The sequence below is a fragment of the Pelophylax lessonae genome (assembly GCF_965119305.1).
Source record: "Pelophylax lessonae genome assembly, chromosome: 4".
Classification (NCBI taxonomy): domain Eukaryota; kingdom Metazoa; phylum Chordata; class Amphibia; order Anura; family Ranidae; genus Pelophylax; species Pelophylax lessonae.
Window position 1 is genome coordinate 136,830,313 of NC_138771.1, and position 19,747 is coordinate 136,850,059.

The 19,747-nt window shown below is 46.9% G+C and overlaps 1 protein-coding gene across 1 annotated transcript in view; it reads right to left on the reverse strand.

Moving 5' to 3' along the window:
- RPS27L (ribosomal protein S27 like) overlaps window positions 1-4,857 on the reverse strand; it is a 29,295-nt gene extending 24,438 nt beyond the window's left edge. Inside the window, exon 1 of the mRNA XM_082256826.1 lies at window positions 4,741-4,857. Within this exon, the coding sequence (XP_082112952.1) occupies window positions 4,741-4,746 (6 nt within the window). The 5' untranslated portion in view covers window positions 4,747-4,857. The remainder of the gene's footprint in view (window positions 1-4,740) is intronic.
- Between the last annotated feature and the right edge of the window lie 14,890 nt (window positions 4,858-19,747).

The following is a 19,747-nucleotide window of genomic DNA, read 5'->3' on the forward strand; positions in this document are numbered from 1 at the left end:
CAATTACAGCTGCAAGTCTTTTTGGGTATGTCTCTACCAGCTTTGATCCCTCCAGCACTGAACTGTCACTGCTCCCAATGCTTCTATTTTCTCCTGGTCTTCCTTCTGGGCTTGAATAGCCTGGCAATGAGGATGTCACCCCCGTGCACAGTTGCATACTGTCAGTAAATTCAGGGACAGTTAATAAAATCTGTAATTTTTACATCTGTCCATGAATGTCCCGTTACAGACATTCATAGACAGATGTAAATATCATGGATTTTACAAACTGTCCCTGAATTTACTGACAGTTGGCAACCGTGCCTTGCGCATGCACACAGGAGTCAACATCAGGGCACGACGCTCTCTGCAGTCCATGTACGCTCAGTAAGCCCTGGATGCAGAGCGCATTGCACATAAACCAGTGATAGAAGTGGCTGGAGCGGATATTCACAGTATCCGCAGGTAAGACTTATTATAAGCTTACAGTAAGCTTACCAGTAGGGAAAAGTTTAAAATGACAGTGTAACACCACTGTAGGGTACTTTCACATGGGTGTGTCATCCCTTTAGTCACGTTTTTGCTAAGAAAAAAAAAAGATTCAGTTTACATTTGTCTTCAGTTCTCATCAGTTTGCGCTTTTAGGCCTCATGCACACTGGACGTTTTTGGAGCTGCTGTTAGCAGCGTCAGATGTTTTTTTTTGCAGCTGCAGAACGTCCATCCATGTTATTCTATGGACTCATGCACACAGAGCTTTTAGGAGCTCCAAGTGGCATAGGCGTTTTACAGCTCCAAAAAAAACCCAGGAACTGTGCGTTCTGGAGCTGCAGCGTCAAGCTGTAAAAACATCTGACGCTGCTAAAGGCTGAATAACGTTGCTTAACATGCGTTAAGCCACGTTATACGTTTTTTTTTTCCATTCAAAATCAATGGTTCCCTATGGGAGCCTATTGATTTGAATGGAAGTCGCACCGCAGGTCGGATCAGGGTGATCCGACTTGCGGCGCGACCTGCACTGTGAGAATCTTGAGGGGGAACTCCACGCCAAAATGGGGAAACAAACGGCGTGGGATTCCCCCCCAGGTTCCAAACCAGGCCCTTCGGGTCTGGTATGGAATTTGAGGGTAGCCCCACGCCGAAAAAACGGCGTCCCCCCCCAAAATCCATACCAGACCCTTATCCGAGCATGCAGCCCGGCATGCCAGGAAAGGGGAGGGGACGAGCGAGCGGCCCCACCCCCCCTGCATCATACCAGGCCACACGCCCTCAACATGGGGGGGGGTGTGGGTGCTTTGGGGCAGGGGGGGCTCTGCACCCCCCCACCTCAAAGCACCTTGCCCCCATGTTGATGAGGACAAGGGCCTCATCCCCACAACCCTGGCCGGTGGTTAAGGGGGTCTGCGGGCAGGGGGCTCATCGGAATCTGGAAGCCCCCTTTAACAAGGGGGCCCCCCAGATCCCGGACCCCCTCCCTATGTGAATGGGTATGGGGTACACTGTACCCCTACTCATTCACCACATAAAAGGCAGTGTATGGAAATAACGACAGGAGACGTTTTGGAAAGTTTATTAAAAATCTTCATCCGGCTCTTCTTGTCTTCTCCTCTCCGGGGGTCTTCTGCTCTTTTGCTGTCCTCTCTTCTTTTCTTCTCCTCTCCGGTCTTCTGCTCTTTTGCTGTCGGCTCTTCTTCTTCCTCCGGTCGTCCTCCGACGATTATGCCGGTCTCTGCAGCTTATTAAATAGCCATTAGGGGCGTGGCCGCCAGATGACGTCATCAGGAGACCCCGCCCCCTTATGTCACAGATGACGTCATCTGTGACATAAGGGGGCGGGGTCTCCAATGACGTCATCTGGCGGCCACGCCCCTAATGGCTATTTAATAAGCTGCAGAGACCGGCATAATCGTCGGAGGACGACCGGAGGAAGAAGAAGAGCCGACAGCAAAAGAGCAGAAGACCGGAGAGGAGAAGAAAAGAAGAGGACAGCAGAAGGGCGGACAGCAAAAGAGCAGAAGACCCCCGGAGAGGAGCGGACAGCAAAAGAGCAGAAGACCCCCGGAGAGGAGCGGACAGCAAAAGAGCAGAAGACCCCCGGAGAGGAGCGGACAGCAAAAGAGCAGAAGACCCCCGGAGAGGAGCGGACAGCAAAAGAGCAGAAGACCCCCGGAGAGGAGCGGACAGCAAAAGAGCAGAAGACCGCCGGAGAGGAGAAGACAAGAAGAGCCGGATGAAGATTTTTAATAAACTTTCCAAAACGTCTCCTGTCGTTATTTACATACACTGCCTTTTATGTGGTGAATGAGTAGGGGTACAGTGTACCCCATACCCATTCACATAGGGAGGGGGTCCGGGATCTGGGGGGCCCCCTTGTTAAAGGGGGCTTCCAGATTCCGATGAGCCCCCTGCCCGCAGACCCCCACAACCACCGGCCAGGGTTGTGGGGATGAGGCCCTTGTCCTCATCAACATGGGGGCAAGGTGCTTTGATGTGGGGGGTGCAGAGCCCCCCCCCTGCCCCAAAGCACCCACACCCCCCCCCATGTTGAGGGCGTGTGGCCTGGTATGATGCAGGGGGGGTGGGGGCGCTCGCTCGTCCCCTCCCCTTTCCTGGCATGCCGGGCTGCATGCTCGGATAAGGGTCTGGTATGGATTTTGGGGGGGACCCCACGCCGTTTTTTTCAGCGTGGGGCTACCCTCAAATTCCATACCAGACCCGAAGGGCCTGGTTTGGAACCTGGGGGGGAACCCCACGCCGTTTTTTTCCCCATTTTGGCGTGGAGTTCCCCCTCAAGATTCTCACAGTGCAGGTCGCGCCGCAAGTCGGATCACCCTGATCCGAACTGCGGTGCGACTTCCATTCAAATCAATAGGCTCCCATAGGGAACCATTGATTTTGAATGGAGGCAGAAGAAACGCTGCTAACAGCTACTGTGGCCAAACGTGCAATAACGCTAGTGGCAAAAGCTACTGAAAGCACGTTTTTACAGCTGCTGTTTCCCGGCGTTATGTAAACAGCTTTGGAGCACGTTTTTATGACGCCCTGTGTGCATGGAGCCTTAAGAACAATGTACATCTGTTGGATTCTAAAAAAAAATAAATAAATAAATAAAAAATAAAAAAGGATTCTTGCCTAAAAACTAACATAAATGGAATGGATGTAAAACAGACTGCATCAGTGTAAATCCATTCAGATCCATAAGGGCCGCTTCACATGTTCTGATTTTGACATTTTTTATTTTGTCATTTCAATGGACTGCCAAACATACTAAAATGTAGGAAAAGTAATGCAAGCACACTACTACTCTGTCAGGTTGTGCCGCAACAAGCTGCACAGTACTGCGGTCTAATACGCTTTGGTGGCTGCAAACGTGTCGTGTTTGCAAGACGCATTTGGGGCAACATACACAATGTCAGCTGCGTGAGTCTCGCAAAGGGCGGTCATCTGTGGCGAAGGAAATGTAGATTGAACGCTCCTTTCCAGCACCACGTTTTAGTATGACCTGGCCCCAATGCTGGGTTCACACTATTGTGGCGTTAGACATTGCATGTGATTGCACCGCACCGCTGTGCAGATTACATGTGATGCAAATTCAGCTATACAGATTGCATGGCGGCATTTGCACCAAAATGGTGCAGGACCCTTTTATTGGTCTGTGCTGGAATCGGATCACATGGGTGTTCACATCTATGCGATCTGAGTCCTGCACCATTTGGCAGTGCAAACCACCAGCTGGTGACATGCAATGCGAGAACCCACACTGGCATTGCGCTGGTTCCCGCATCGCAAGTGTGAAGCCAGCATAAGGGTGCATGAGAAAATACATGTAGTTTGTGTGATACACTGCACTCATCATTTATACCCAGTATAATAATATTATATATATATGGCATACACTGCACTCATCATTTATACCCAGTATAATAATATTATATATATATATATATATATATATATATATATATATATATATATATATATATGGCATACACTGCACTCATCATTTATACCCAGTATAAAAATAATTATATATATATATCATACACTGCAATCATCATTTATACCCAGTATAATTTTATTTTATTTTTTTAAGATTAGACTGGCATATATACAGGTGCACACTATCCTGGCACACATATAAGCCTGCAAAGGTCCATATGGCACCAGAGCCATCTGTAGGAAATAAACCCTGGAAGGTGAATGTAGGGTGAATCCCAGATCCTGAAGGTCGGGTGTGAATATAATATGAATTGTAGATCCTCTCTGATCACAGGTCACCTCATCAGACATATGGATAATGACCAGGCCGTGCGATCAGCCGTGTAATCGATCAGTAATGCATTCCTCACACAGATCAGCCCGGACAGCACACACACTGACCGATAAATACACCGGCCGATCACAGGGGCACAACCACACAGCAACTATCAAATGTCACCTGGCCCTAGGGTTGTCACCTCATCCCTTTAATCCAGGACACACAATGACGCAGGTTCTGAGGCTGATATAATGCACATATGGCACTAAGTGAGTTTATTACCACCTTAATCACCCTGAGAAATGTGTCATTAATGTGTCCTGGTGTAAAGGGATGAGGTGACAACTCTAGCTGGACCCAGGACGGGTGACGTCACCTAACTCCAAGTCACGGCACTTGCCGGTCCATACACCCCCACCGTGGGAACATGCCGCAAAGACGTCCGACTAACGGGGACACGTGCGAAAGATGGCACCCGAAGTGCGCCACAAGCTGTCAACTCACAGGCATGGCTTTCCCTCGTGGACTTCAACACACTCCACGCAGCACGCAGAATCCGAGTTCCGGGCAGAGGGGGCGGGGAAAGCTATAAGGAGGCTGTGGCAGATAAGCGAGTGGGCGCCATGTTTAGTGTGGGCACATCTGTCATTCGGAGGAACGTTTCAGCAAAGAAGAGTGAAAGGCCTGCCCTTAGTAAACATGGCTTCCTGTCATTTGTTTGCTCACCCTGCCTTCCTCTCTGTGGACACCTTCTGGGCATTTGGTGGAAATGAAGACCTGGAAGTTTTAGTCTGCGTTAACCACACACTGCACTGATTAATAGTGGAGGGATTTTGTGGTTTCTAAACACACTTCATCATAATATAGCATGGTTCTCTTTCTCACCCGACAGCTGCATTTCTATACTCTGTGCCATTCTATGTCTATTTCCAGCAAGGCATTGTGTGCCCCCTCTCACACCTGTACACCCCCATGGACCACAGCTCTGTTTACATGTCTAATATGGACCTGTTTATTCAGCAATAATGTTGTCATTAACCACTTAAAGCAGAGTTCCACCCAAATGTGGAACTTCCACTCATTTGCTTCCTCCCCCCCCCCCCCCCCCCCTCCGGAGCCACTTGTGTGTGGCTCCCAGTCTCCACTCTAATTCATCCCAAAGGTGTTCTATCAGGTTGAGGTCAGGACTCTGTGCAGGCCAGTCAAGTTCTTCCACCCCAAACTTGCTCATTCATATCATTATGAACCTTGATCTGTGCACTGGTCCAAATCACATGGTGGAGGGGGGATTATGGTGTGGGGTTGTTTTTCAGGGTTTGGGCTTGGCTTCTTAGTTCCAGTGAAGGGAACTCTTATGCCCCATACACACGTGCAGATTATCTGCAGACTTTTGTCTGCAGACTTACCTTTTCTATGTAGTGCAAGGGCCTGCCGGATTGCATACAAATTGAAAGTGTTTAGGTTTGACCTCATATTATATGGTTTTGGTAAATCTAAAGGAAAAAGTCTGCAGATAATCTGCACGTGTGTATGGGGCATTAAGGGCTCAGCATACCAAGACATTTTGGACAACTTCATGCTCCCAACTTTGTGGGAACAGTTTGGGGATGGCTCCTTCCTGTTCCAACATGACCAGTGCACAAATAAGGTCCATAAAGACATGGCTGAGTGAGTTTGGGGTGGAGGAACTTAACTGGCCTGCACAGAGTCCTGATCTCCAGCTGATAGAATACCTTTGGGTTGAATTAGTGCTAAGACTGTGAGCCAGACCTTCTTGTTTTCATCAGTATTTGACCTTCCAAATGCGCTTCTGAAAGAATGAGTAAACATTCCAATAGACACACTCCTAAAGCTTGTGGACAGCAATCCTAGAAGAGTTGAAGCTGTTATAGCTGCAAAGGGTGGGTCAACTCAATATTGACCCCTACGGACTACGACTGGGATGCCATTAAAGTTCATGTGCGTGTAAAGGCATACTTTTGGTAATATAGTGTATATGTCTAGTGAAAAATGATATGGGTCAGTATAGAAATAAGTCTATTTTAGGAACAGACAAACTAAATGGAGTGAAAACACACGCTAATAGTGATATTACTAATAGGACAAATATCTAGATTCTTTTCTTTTAAAAAAAAAAACTAAGCATAGAACAAGGATAACCATAATCAGAAATAATTGAAATTAGAACTTGCGAGCTAGAAATGGGGCCCTACCAATTACCTCCCTAGTATAATTACCCCATTCAAATTCATCCAACAATCTTAACAATCAGGGCTTGAGATCTAGTGGGAGAGACACTTAAAACACCCTATTCAAAGTGTCTACCACCCCCTCCAATAGGAGTGCAGCATTGGGCACCTCCACAAGAGGTGTATCAGGTCTCTGTGATCACGCTTTCATCTAGTACCATCTGGCGTAGACACTATACCCATAATGCATAATCTGCGGAGAGTGTAGTACATCCTCATAAGGATGAACAACTGAGTCAGTTGCTGTGACACATTTAGGGAACAGATTACCACCGACCCATTGATCCCCAGTGAGTTGGCCGACATCCCCTTCCCACTTAGCCAACACTCTCAAAAGGTGTTTTTTTTCAGAAATGACGGAAGCAGCATGGCATAGCATTGTGATTTAAAACCCTTAGAGGTTGCAGTCTCCCTAATCAGATTGAACAATGGCATGGAGAACATAGTCCACTCAGAAGTATTACTCTGGGCCACTATGGTGTGTCATAATTGCATGTAATAAAAGCACATAAAAGGTGGTAGATTAAACGTCTCCCTTAAAACATTAAGACTCCATTGCAGAAAATTTGTCTCAAATACACCACCACGTATTTCTTTCACAGCACAACCTGCTGCAGCTTAGCTAATTCCAAATAAACTCCATTCATCCAAATGGGACTGTACTCTGTGAATCCTGTCAACCCCTGCAGGTACATAGTTTTATTCTATATCTGTTGTATCAGGTTATACGTCGGATATATTTTTATGTGGGTTACCAAAAGTCTGAGCTTCGAGAGCCACTGGGACAGACCCTCCCTACACCGTGTAGAGCATCACGTCTTCTCAAGAGCTACCAATAACAGCCTCCTGCTCTACTCCGGCATGCAGTGTACCTATCAAGTGCTGTAGTTGTGCGGCCAAGTATTATAACCAGGGGTTCAGTAGAGCCAAGCCACTGCCATCTTTAGGGCATTGCAGATGCTCTAATTTTGTTCTAGGGGGGCGATTTTTCCAAATCAAGGTAAAGTACTTAAATGAAGTAGCAACCAGAATTGGGCACTTGAGTCCCCCCACTTTAACTGACAATTGCACGGACATGCGACGCCGTACCCAAACAAAATTTATGTTCTTTTTTTCCCACAAACAGAGCTTTCTTTTGGTGGTATTTGATCACCTGTGCGATTTTTACTTTTTGCGCTATAAACAAAAAAAGAGCGTACATTTTGAAAAAATAACAATATTTTTCAAATTTTTTATATGAAATTCCCCCCCAAAAAAATGTAAAAATCTAAATTTTTTTACATTTGTGGCCAATTTGTTTTCTGCTACTTATGTTTGGTAAAAGAAAATCACAATAAGCATATTTTGACTGGTTTGCGCAAAAGTTATTGCGTTTACTAACTAAGGGAAAGATTTATGTCATTTTTGGTGGGTTTTTTTTTTAACGAGTAATGGCGGCGATCTGCGTTTTTTTTTGCGGGACTGCGACATTGCAGCGGACAGATCAGACCCTTGACTGACATTTTTTACACTTTTGGGATTACCAGTGACATTACTACAGTAATCAGTGCTATAAATATGCACTGTTACTGTAAAAATTACACTGGCAGGGAAGGGGTTAATTTTTATTGGTGATCAAGGGGTTAATGTATGCCTGGTGCTTACTGACGTGTGTGGGGGGAGGGGACTATGTGACACAGGGACAGATCGCAGGTTCAGCTATGCTGAACCCTGCAATCTGACCCTGCCTGTCACTTAGGAGATCCGCCCGCTTGTGTTTACACAAGCGGGCGGATTTCCACACTCGATTCCCCGATGATCGGGGAAGAGCAGCGGCAAACGCCGCCGCTCCTCCCCTGGCCCGACTCCCGCTGTGACTGAATACAGTGGGAGCGAGCCTCCGGCGGCGCGCCGGCGAGAAGGGGGAATGTCTGGTGACGTAGGTCTACGTCGCCAGACGTTATCGAGCCACTTTGCCACAGTACAGCTCTAGTGAGCAGTGCGGAAGTGGTTAATCAATCCGATAGCAGGGGAATGCTGCTGAGAATTAGAAATCCTGACCAGAAGGCAACCCCTGCACTTCCCTTTCTCATAAAACGCCAATTTGGAGAAAAACTTCTTCATTTCCGGTGAGGAGGATAGCAGGCACTCATATGCAGACTGAGCCAACTGCCAAGCCTCCCGGGCGGAGTCAGTGGTGTCTTGTACATACTGCATCTCCAGGTCATGAACTTGAGACTCAAGTTTCTCTCGCAACCTAGAAGAGGTCTTTTTAACTTTGGTAATTTCTGCAATTAGGAGTTGCCTCAGATTAGCTCTAAACGCCTCCCATTAAAGGAGAATGGAATCAACAAGATTCTGGTCGGTGAAAAACTGACGAATGCTCTGCTCCATCTCCCCATAAGAGGAAAATAATTTCAGCCAAAGGGATTACATTTCCAGGGTGCCCTGGACAGTTGAGAGGGTGGGGAAACTATAATCATATCACCAGATTTGACTGATCCGACACACTGCAGGGTTTCATATTGCTGATTTATGTTCGAGCCGCTAACACCCTGAGTATATACCCGGAACCATCTGAAGTTTATCTGCCCCTATTGGAAAACTATACTGGTCATCCGATTATCTAGATACATATGTAATTCCAACTGGATTTGGTAAACAGCGTCTAGATTGGTGGTGGATATCACTGGCCCCTGTCTGTTGGCACTACCTTGGCACATCCAGATGATTCATTTATATAAGTGGTGGTTTTTAATTTAGCTTCTGGTAAGAAGTATTATCAGAATAGAGGTACTCACCGAGGCCGAGATGCCGAGAGCGGTTCGCTGTTGCGACTAAGCGCACTCCGCCCCTCTGGAGGTGATACAGAGGGTGGATGGCACACAGAGGCACAAGCTACCAGCAGGCAGGGTAGAGCTTGCGTGGAGGTCCTGTGGAGCTGGAGCAGAGACTGATCAGGATCCAGCAGTAAAAGTCCGGAGCAGGCTGAGGGTCAAACACAGGTAAGCAGACAATCCAGGTCACAGGCTGAGGGTCAAGGCACTGGAGATAGGAGACAAGACTTGGTCACAAGCAGAGGGTCAAGGCACAGGAGACTGAAGGTAAATCCGGGTCGCAGGCAGAGGGTCAAACACAGGTAAGCAAAAGCAAAGTCCGTAAAACAAGCCAAGGTCGGGTCCAGGAGAAGAGCAGAGCAGGTCAGGGTCAATCCGGGTCACAGCAGGTAAACGATCACACAGGAAACAGGAACTCAGGTACAGGAAGCTGAAAGACAAACCAGCAATTCCTCTGAGCACATGCTCAGCTTTTATAGGCAGCCAGGAAGTCATGTGGAAGTCATGTGGTGCTTGTCATGTGATCACCAGTCTGCAGCTGAAGGTTTCTCTGACAGTGCCCCCCCCCCCCCCCGAGGGGCGGCCTCTGGACGCCCAAACTGGACATCAACTCCGGGTGATTCACATGAAAAGCTCGGATCAAGCGAGGGGCGTGTATGTTTCTTGAGGGTTCCCAAGAGTTGTTTTCAGGTGGGTACCCCTTCCACTTGATTAGGTATTGGAGAAGTCTACCCCTCTTCCTGCAGTTCAGTATGGCTTCAACCTCAAATTCCTTTTCTCCATCCACCTGGACCGGTGGAGGAGGCGGCTCCTCTCTTCCCGGGAAGGGGCTAGGAATCACTGGTTTTAGTAAGGATGCATGAAAGACAGAATGAATCCTGTAAGAGCTGGGTAAGGCCAATTCAAAGGCCACAGGGTTAACCATCCTCTTGATTTTGAACGGCCCTATGAACTTTGGGCCCAACTTCCGTGAGGGAAAAGGTAATTTGAGGTTAGCTGAAGATAACCAAACTTCCTCACCGACCTTGAAAACCGGGTTCTCCTTCCTTCCCCTGTTGTAGTACTTCTTATAGTCATCCTGGGCCTTTTGCATGGTTTCCTGAATCCTTTGAAAGTTCTGTTGGATGGAGGCTATGCGATCTTGGACAGCAGGAACAGATAATTCAGGGGTAGCGTTTGGAAGGAAAGAAGGGTGAAACCCAAAGTTAGACCAGAAGGGCGTTTGGTTGGTGGCTGAATGAACTGAATTATTATACGCAAACTCTGCGTAGGGTAGCAGAGAGGACCAGTCATCCTGAGAGCCAGAAGAGAAACAGCGGAGATACTGCTCCAGAGTTTGGTTCGTTCTCTCTGTCTGGCCATTGCTTTGAGGGTGATACGCAGAGGAGAGACAGACCTTTATTTGTAGTGCTTTACAAAGTTCTTTCCAAAATTTGGAGGTGAACTGAACCCCTCTGTCAGAAACAACACTGTCGGGTACTCCATGTAGCCTTATTATTTCTTTGATAAAAATGTTAGCTGTCTCCAAAGCAGAGGGGGTGCCCACCATGGGCAAGAAGTGTGCCATTTTGGAAAGGCGGTCGACCACAACCAGAATGGAGGTGAAACCTTCCGAGGGAGGAAGATCAACAATGAAGTCCATAGAAACTTCAGCCCATGGGCGTTCTGGAATGGGTAAAGGTCTAAGTAATCCCCAAGATTTGGTGTTAGCCACTTTACTGCGCTGGCAAGAAATACAAGAGAGGACATACTCTTTACAGTCCTGCCTCCAACCAGGCCACCAAAAAGAACGGGCAACCAATTCCAAAGTCTTTTGAGTCCCAAAGTGACCAGCCAGTTTATGGTCATGAAGCAACTTTAACGTCATGGGTCTAGCCTCCGGTGGGACAAAAATTCTTCCTTGGGACCAGAACAAGTCATCTCGTTTCTCCAAGGAGGATATTTCTGGGTCAGTACAATCGCTGGATGCCAACTTGATGGTGGTCATAAGATCAGTGTCTGTGAGCAGAAGGAAGTTTTGTGGAGATAAGATGGTGCTAGGTTCCGTTGACTGGGGAGATTCAGGGAACATCCGGGAGAGTGCGTCTGCTTTCCCATTCTTGAGGCCAGGTCTATAAGAGATATGAAAGTTGAACCTAGAAAAGAAGAGGGCCCACCGGGCTTACCTGGGTCTTAAGCGTTTGGCTGTCCTGAGGTATTCTAGGTTTTTATGATCGGTGAAGATCATGATGGAATGGGAAGCACCCTCCAACAGATATCTCCACTCCTCCAGAGCGAACTTGATGGCCAACAGCTCCCGGTCTCCCACATCATAATTCCTTTCCGGGGAACTTAGTTTCCAAGATGCGAAAGCTACAGGATGGAGGAGAGCCTTGGGGCCCTGTCTCTGGGAGAGGATGGCTCCAGTGGCGGTTTCCGAGGCGTCTACCTCCAACACAAATGGCAGGGCTGGATCCGGATGCCGTAGGATTGGTGCAGAGGTGAACAGGGCTTTGAGCTTGGTAAAAGCTTCCTGGGCCTCTTGGGACCACTGAAAACGACTATGTTGGCGGGTTAGTTGGGTGATGGGTGCAACAATGGATGAGAAGCCAACGATAAACCTCCGGTAAAAATTAGCGAATCCGATAAACCGCTGTACCCCCTTTTTGTCTACTGGAGCCGGCCACTCCTGAATTGCCTTGACCTTCTGTGGATCCATTGCGACCCCGTTGGTAGAAATGATAAAGCCTAGGAATTGCACAACAGATTTTTCGAATTCGCATTTCTCTGCTTTAAGGTACAATTTGTGTCTCCTGAGAATTGCAAGGACTGTCTTTACATGAACCCGGTGTAGCTCAATGGTGGCAGAAAAAATAAGAATGTCGTCCAGGTAAACAACTAGGAAATTGTCCAGATATTCTCGAAAGATGTCGTTTACCAGGTGCTGAAATGTGGCCGGGGCGTTACACAACCCAAAGGGCATTACCAAATATTCATAATGTTCAAACCTGGACCTGAAGGCAGTCTTCCATTCGTCTCCAGGCCTGATTCGGATGAGGTTATAGGCACCTCGCAGATCCAACTTGGAGAAGATTCGGGCAGAACGGAAACGCTGAAACAACTCTGGGATAAGTGGAAGAGGATAGCGATTTTTTATCGTTATTTTGTTCAGTTCTCTATAGTCTATGCATGGTCTTAGGGAACCATCTTTCTTTTCCACAAAGAAGATGCCGGCTCCGGCCGGTGAAGATGATGGACGAATGAAACCCTTATCCAAGTTCTCATCAATATACGTTTTAAGAGCCGCTAGTTCAGTCTCTGATAGTGGAAAGATACGGCCAAAGGGTATTTCAGAACCAGGTAGCAAATCAATGGGGCAGTCGTAAGACCGATGAGGTGGTAGGCAATCAGCTTTTTGTTTATCGAAGACATCTCTAAATTCAAGATATACCGGAGGGACATGCTGGAGATTGTCAGGTGTAGGTGCTACGGTTAAACAGGCGGCTGGAGCTGGAGGAAGGCAATGCTGGGAACAGTAGGGAGAGGAAAAGGAGACTTTCTTCTTGTTCCAATTGATGTCAGGTTCATGTGCCTGTAGCCAGGGGAGCCCCAAAATGATGGGGAACATGGGGGAGAAGATGATGTCAAAGCTTAGAAGCTCCTGGTGGCCGGAGTCCGTGGTGACAAGGATGGGCCTTGTCTGTTGTGTGACAAATCCAGAGCGAGGGAGAGACCCATCAGCCAGGTAGACTTGGAGGCCTTGTTCTTTGGTTTGCAGGGGAATGTGCAGTTTTTGGGCCAGTGAAGTGTCTAGAAAACAACTACAGGCTCCGGAATCAATAATTGCTGGTAGATGAACTTCCTTTTCCATTAGCTGTAAGGAGACAGAGAGGGTGACATAAGTCTGGGATAAACCAGGGTTCTGAAAGTTCATAAAAAACTGCGAGCGTGACTTACTGGGTCTCACGGGGCAAGTACGCAGAAAATGTCCAGTTCCCCCACAGTACAGACAGAGATTGGCCTGTCGCCGTCGTTGCTTCTCTTCAGGGGTAAGAGGAGCACGGACCAATCCAAGCTGCATGGGCTCAGCCTCTGGAGCAGAGGTGACAGGAGTCACTGGAAAGGATGGGTGAACGGGAGAAGGTTTAGGGAGCATCCAACTAGGTCGGGGACCCTGGGAGCGCTCAGAGCGCCGCTCGCGCATGCGCCTGTCTAGCTTGGTAGCAGATTGGATTAAATCCTCCAAAGTGGCAGGGGTTTCAATCCTGGCCAACTCATCTTTCAAAGCTTCTGACAGCCCCTGGCGGTATTGGTATTTAAGAGCGGGTTCGTTCCACCCTGTGTCAGCTGACCATTTTCGAAATTCAGCAGTGTAGTCCTCCACTGGTCTCTTTCCTTGGGACAGGGAGTGTAGCACGGCTTCTGCAGTAGCGGTGCGTTGGGGGTCATCATATAGTTGAGACATACTTTCAAAGGAAAGGTCCAAAGAGTTCAGAAGAGAGCTCCTCTGTTCCATCAGGCTGTGGGCCCAGGCCTGCGGCTCTTCGGTCAACAGGGAGATGACAAATCCCACCTTAACTACTTCGGACGAAAAAGTCCTGGGCTGAAGGGCTAAGTACAAGGAGCATGCATTTTTGAAGGCCCGGAACTTTTTGCGATCGCCTGAAAAACGCTCCGGTGTGGGAACCCTGGGCTCAGGGGTAGCCATGATCACTGTGGGGCTTGATGCAACTTGACAAGAGGAGGCTCCGCTGGTGGGCGCAGGGGCTGCGGCTGTTGATGCAGATGACCCTGAAAGTTGCTGGAGACGACCGTCAATCTGGGCATAGCCTTCCTGCAGTTTCTGGACTGCATCAGTGAGGGTTGTGACCTGCTGGCACAGGATCTCAAGAGGAGAACGCGCTCTGTCGGCCTCTGACATGGCTGGTTTGTACTATCAGAATAGAGGTACTCACCGAGGCCGAGATGCCGAGAGCGGTTCGCTGTTGCGACTAAGCGCACTCCGCCCCTCTGGAGGTGATACAGAGGGTGGATGGCACAAAGAGGCACAAGCTACCAGCAGGCAGGGTAGAGCTTGCGTGGAGGTCCTGTAGAGCTGGAGCAGAGACTGATCAGGATCCAGCAGTAAAAGTCCGGAGCAGGCTGAGGGTCAAACACAGGTAAGCAGACAATCCAGGTCACAAGCAGAGGGTCAAGGCACAGGAGACTGAAGGTAAATCCGGGTCGCAGGCAGAGGGTCAAACACAGGTAAGCAAAAGCAAAGTCCGTAAAACAAGCCAAGGTCGGGTCCAGGAGAAGAGCAGAGCAGGTCAGGGTCAATCCGGGTCACAGCAGGTAAACGATCACACAGGAAACAGGAACTCAGGTACAGGAAGCTGAAAGACAAACCAGCAATTCCTCTGAGCACTTGCTCAGCTTTTATAGGCAGCCAGGAAGTCATGTGGAAGTCATGTGGTGCTTGTCATGTGATGACCAGTCTGCAGCTGAAGGTTTCTCTGACAAGTATCTACATGTGTCTGACACATTCATTGGTGTTTTTTACACTATCACTGATGAAGGTGATACACCTATATTTGTGAGTGCACCTATTCTCCTTCATCTATACTCTTTTTGTTTTTGGTTTTACGCCATGGCGTTTATTTTTTCATTTCATGAATCTCAATCCACCATGGTCTCCTGAGAATCTTCATTGCAACTCTATAGAGGCTTCCAGGTTTTCACTTAATAACTTAACTTTCACTTCACTTCACCATAATCACAGTTCTCTGGTAAGCACATTACCATAGGGATTTCCAGTGTGGACATCTTTATTCGTGAATTATTATTTATGGACTTTTATATGGACATTTAATTCAATTCAATTAATTCACTTAGTTTTAGCGCGACTTATATATTATTTATACATGACTTCAGAGATGGATGGAAGCATGGCTAGGTTACCCACTGCCAGGTCAATCCTGGACAGAGTACCGTGAGTTTTTGAAAAACATGAGAATTAATATTACAGATATCAACCCTTCCCACTTCTCTTCTTTAACCACAGCAGAGGGGTTCCCCTCGTTAGAATGGGATCCAGTGGAGCTGTGTGTTTATCAACAAATGAATTGAACTCACAATTGAAATCCCCAACAATCAGTAACAGAAGGTCCTGGCCTCCATTCCAAATAGGACAACCGAAGCCAGTGTATGGTCACAGTGAAGGGTGGGGGAATGTATATACAAGCCAACATACACTGCAAAGCCCCAATATGACAATGTAAAAAAACAAAGCATCCTTAAGAGTAATTATCATATGCCTGGTAGTCCAGGGAGCCATGCACTAGAACACTCACGCTCCAAGAAACCGAGGTGTGAGTGGAGCAATATGCCCATCCCACCCAAGGGTATTTCATGCAATGATGCAACCCCGTTAGTCTACAGTCAGGTGGGTTTCCTAAAAAAACAAAAAATGGCAGGATTAAATTTTTTAAGGCAGTAAAAGAGCAGCATGCATTTAAGGGGGATAAAGTCCAAAAACATTCCATGAAATCACAGGGATCTCAGTCATGTGGGATATTCAAGTAATAAGAGAATCCGTGGCATATCATCTGCAGTTACTTGTCTGCTATCAAGTTGAGACCAGGCTGTCCAGTAGCAATTGGCAGATATAACAACTTGACCGAGCAAACCTTCAAACTTGCCCATCATGCTGCACTGTTCTCTATAAAGGGCAGTAAACAATGACTTAGAACAGTTAGGCACAACGGTGCCAACTTTGGGAAACTCATAGGTAGGAACTTGCTTGTGTCCCAAATTGTATCCATAAGAAACATAAAAAAGTAAAAAAAAGAACAAAAAGTAGGCCTGTTATTCTGACTCGGATTGTTGTGATAGTGATCTAACCCTTGTGAGACCTCTGTGCCTGGCCTGTATAAGCAGATACGGTCACTGCGGACAATCCTCCTCAGATAGTTTGAACTCACCAATACTGGTTTCATCCAAAAGCTGGTTTATTCTGAACATCACACAACAGGAATACAGCAGAATGAATGGATTTCAGTATTATGCGGTCAAAAGATGATGCTTTCCTTAGCTTAGCATGTGGAATACAAGAGTCCCTGTTACATGAGGTAAATGCAAGCAGCCATGACACAGGAAATACAGCAAGAGCAGGGGGTGGAGTTTACATACAAGGAAATGATGTATCATGCTCACAGGAGAAACAAGAGCATTACCAAAGAAGGCCAGAAGGGGCAGCAAATACCTACCCATAGAAAAATACATGGTAAATAAATCGCAGAATATATTATTGTAAATTGCATCTACAATAATGAGAATATTAACTGTGTAACAGCACACTACCCGTCTGACATTGTAAATGTCATTATTTTATACCATAACGATAGTTATACAAGTGCAAATAAACAACAGTGCAATTTGTTTGATGTCTTGAGAACCTGAAAGACATAAAGAAAAAACATGCAAAAAATGCAACAACTTCAAGTTAACATTAACGTCCAAAACTCTTCCTTCTTGAAGTCAAAGGTAAGAACAAGCAACATATGCAAGTAAGTTCATTCTCCAAAAGGCAAGAGCAGAATAAGTTCAGTGATAGGTCTGATGAAGGTCTTTACAGTCCCTTGTCTTGCCACCTTCACCTCCACCTTGCGTACCTTGCCATCATCACTAGGAATACTCTTTATAATAAGTCCCATAGGCCACTCGAGTCTCCCAGCTTGTTGATCCTTGAGCAGAACAAGACCTCCAACTTTAATTTTAGTATTTGGATGTTGCCATTTCCTGCGTCCTTGCAGAGTAGAAGATACTCCATCTTCCAACGATTCCAGAAGCAGTTGGCGAGTGGTTGCACTCGCTTCCACTGGTCATAGCGTAGGTTTCCTGAGTTAAAGTTTCCGGGTGGGACAGGAATGGACCCAAGCTTTTGGGTAAGCAGAGTAGTTGGGGTTAGGATAGTTGGATTCTCTGGATCTGTTGACACTGGAACCAGTGGTCTGGAATTAATTATAGCAGATGCCTCTGCCATAAAGGTGGTTAGAACCTCGTGGGTAAGTCTTGTGCAATTTGAGTCCATAAGCATAGAGTCCAGTATTCTATGTGTAATGCCAATCATTCTCTCCCATGAGCCGCCCATATGGGAAGAATGAGGAGGATTGAATATCCATGTACAGCCCTTTTGAGCTAAGAATTCTTGGATTGGTCTAGAGTTGAGCTCTAACTCTCGACAGGCTCCAACGAAATTAGTACCGCAATCAGACCTAAGTGTCTTGACTGGTCCTCTGATGGCGAGAAATCGTCTCAAAGCATTGATGAAGCTTGAAGCATCCATAGTTTCTATTACTTCAATGTGTACTGCACGCACACTCATGCAAGTAAACAACACTGCCCATCGTTTGCTGTTTGCTTGACCACCTCGAGTTCTGCGGGCTGTTACCATCCATGGTCCAAAAACATCCAGACCAACATGAGTGAATGGTGGGTCAGTACTTAACCTGTCAGTTAGCAGATCTGACATTTGCTGTTGCGGATGTTTACCTCTTAGTTTGCGGCAGTGAACACAGCTGTGCAGTATAGCTGTAATTTGTCTTTTTGCTCCTATGATCCAAAGGCCTGCAGCTCTTATGGCACCTTCAGTGAAGTGTCTACCTTGGTGCTTAACCCCTTCGTGGTAGTGCCGTATGAGCAGAGTGGTAATGTGATGCCGAGCGGGCATAATGAGAGGATTCTGTTGTTTCTCTCCCAACTCGGCCTTGTTTAAACGTCCACCAACTCTTAACATACCATCGTTGTCAATGAATGGGTTTAGATTAGCAAATGCACTGGTTTTTGGAATATCCCTCTTGTCACGGATACATTTAATGTCTGAGCCAAAGACTTCCTGCTGTACAATGCGTATTATGACCATTTCACCTTCAGCAATGTCCTTAGCAGAAAGAAACCTTTGACATATGTGCCAACCTTGACATTGAGGATCAGTGGGCTTTGTGTGAAAGCAGCGTGCAATGTGATGCGATGGTGCGTACAAGCTTTATCCACTTGGAAAATCGTTCAAATCGCTGACAATCCAGGATGAGTCTTTGTTTAGTTTGAGTGACGAGGGTTTTCACTTCTGGACGAATCTCTGGATCTTTGTCAGGTTCTAGGATACTGAAGACATCAGCTGTGGTTTCTTCTGGCTGATCCAGCAGGAATTCAGGACCTGTTATCCAAGAAGAATTAGCAAAAGCACTTGCAGACACTGGCCTGGTGGCATGATCTGCAGGATTTATTTCAGGTCTGTTCTTTAACGTTCGTTGAAGTGAATTCAATCTGGATACAGCCTGTTCACGATTGGTAGGGAGTTTGGCTCTTGCTGCTCGAAGAGGTAATGGCGCAACCCAGCTGTTAGACTCATCCTGGAAGAATTCTTTGTCCATTATTTTGATGAATTCTTTGTCTTCAATCGACAAGGCTAATTTGTTGTCATCATTTGTAGTACTAAACACTGCAGCACCTAGGTTGTCATAAGAAAGAATAGAAGCAGTATGCCGTACTTGGATGACATCAAGAGGTTTTTCCTTTACTTCATAATGGCGAGGGCATTGTTTGAAGTGGGAGGCACGTCCATTCCCCAATATGTAAGTTTTGAAGGAGCGGATCTCAGATGACGTACGCTTCCTGTCTAAGCATACATCGCCCACTATTATCCAGCCTAGGTCAAGTCTTTGTGCATAACGGGCGTCGTCAGGTCCATCACACTGGTCGCGCACTTTATGTACTCTGAGGATGTCTCTTCCTAGGGGAACCAAAATCTCAGAATTCATGTCCATTGCAGGAATCTCATCAACAAGGTGCCTTAAGTGAGGATGGTGATATGCGGCTTCTGGAGTGGGAATCTCTTGCCTTTCATCTGGTATCTGGTCACACTCAACTTATGTTGGTAGGGGTATACCCTGTCCCCCTTTGATGTGAGAAACCATGAACCCATCCACTCTTCTGCCAAAGGCCTCTACACGACCAGAACAGGTTCTAAGAGTATACGGTGTGGGATGACCCTCTATGCCAAAGATCTCAAAGAATTTAGGCTTAACCAGAGATCTATTGCTCTGTTCATCTATTATGGCATACATCTTAGTAGCTTTCTCAGGATGGTCCTTTGGGTATATCTTGACTAGGCATACCTTGGCGCAGCATTTGTGATCCAAGCCTTCTCCACAGACTTCTGTGCATGAAGAGAGAACATTATCCTTGGCTGGAGCATGACTTTGTTGTACGCCGCCATAACTTGAGGCAGGTGAGGAGGTAGGTGGCTGCTGTAACTTGTCTGGAAGTGGAGTAGGATGCATAGCTGTAACATGTTTGTCGCTGCTGCATTCTGTGCACTTGATGAGGGCTTCACAGTCTTTAGCAAGATGGCTATAAGAAGCACAGCACTTGAAGCATATTCCAAGTTTCTGGAGAATCTCCCTGCGCTCTTGTAGAGTCTTTGCC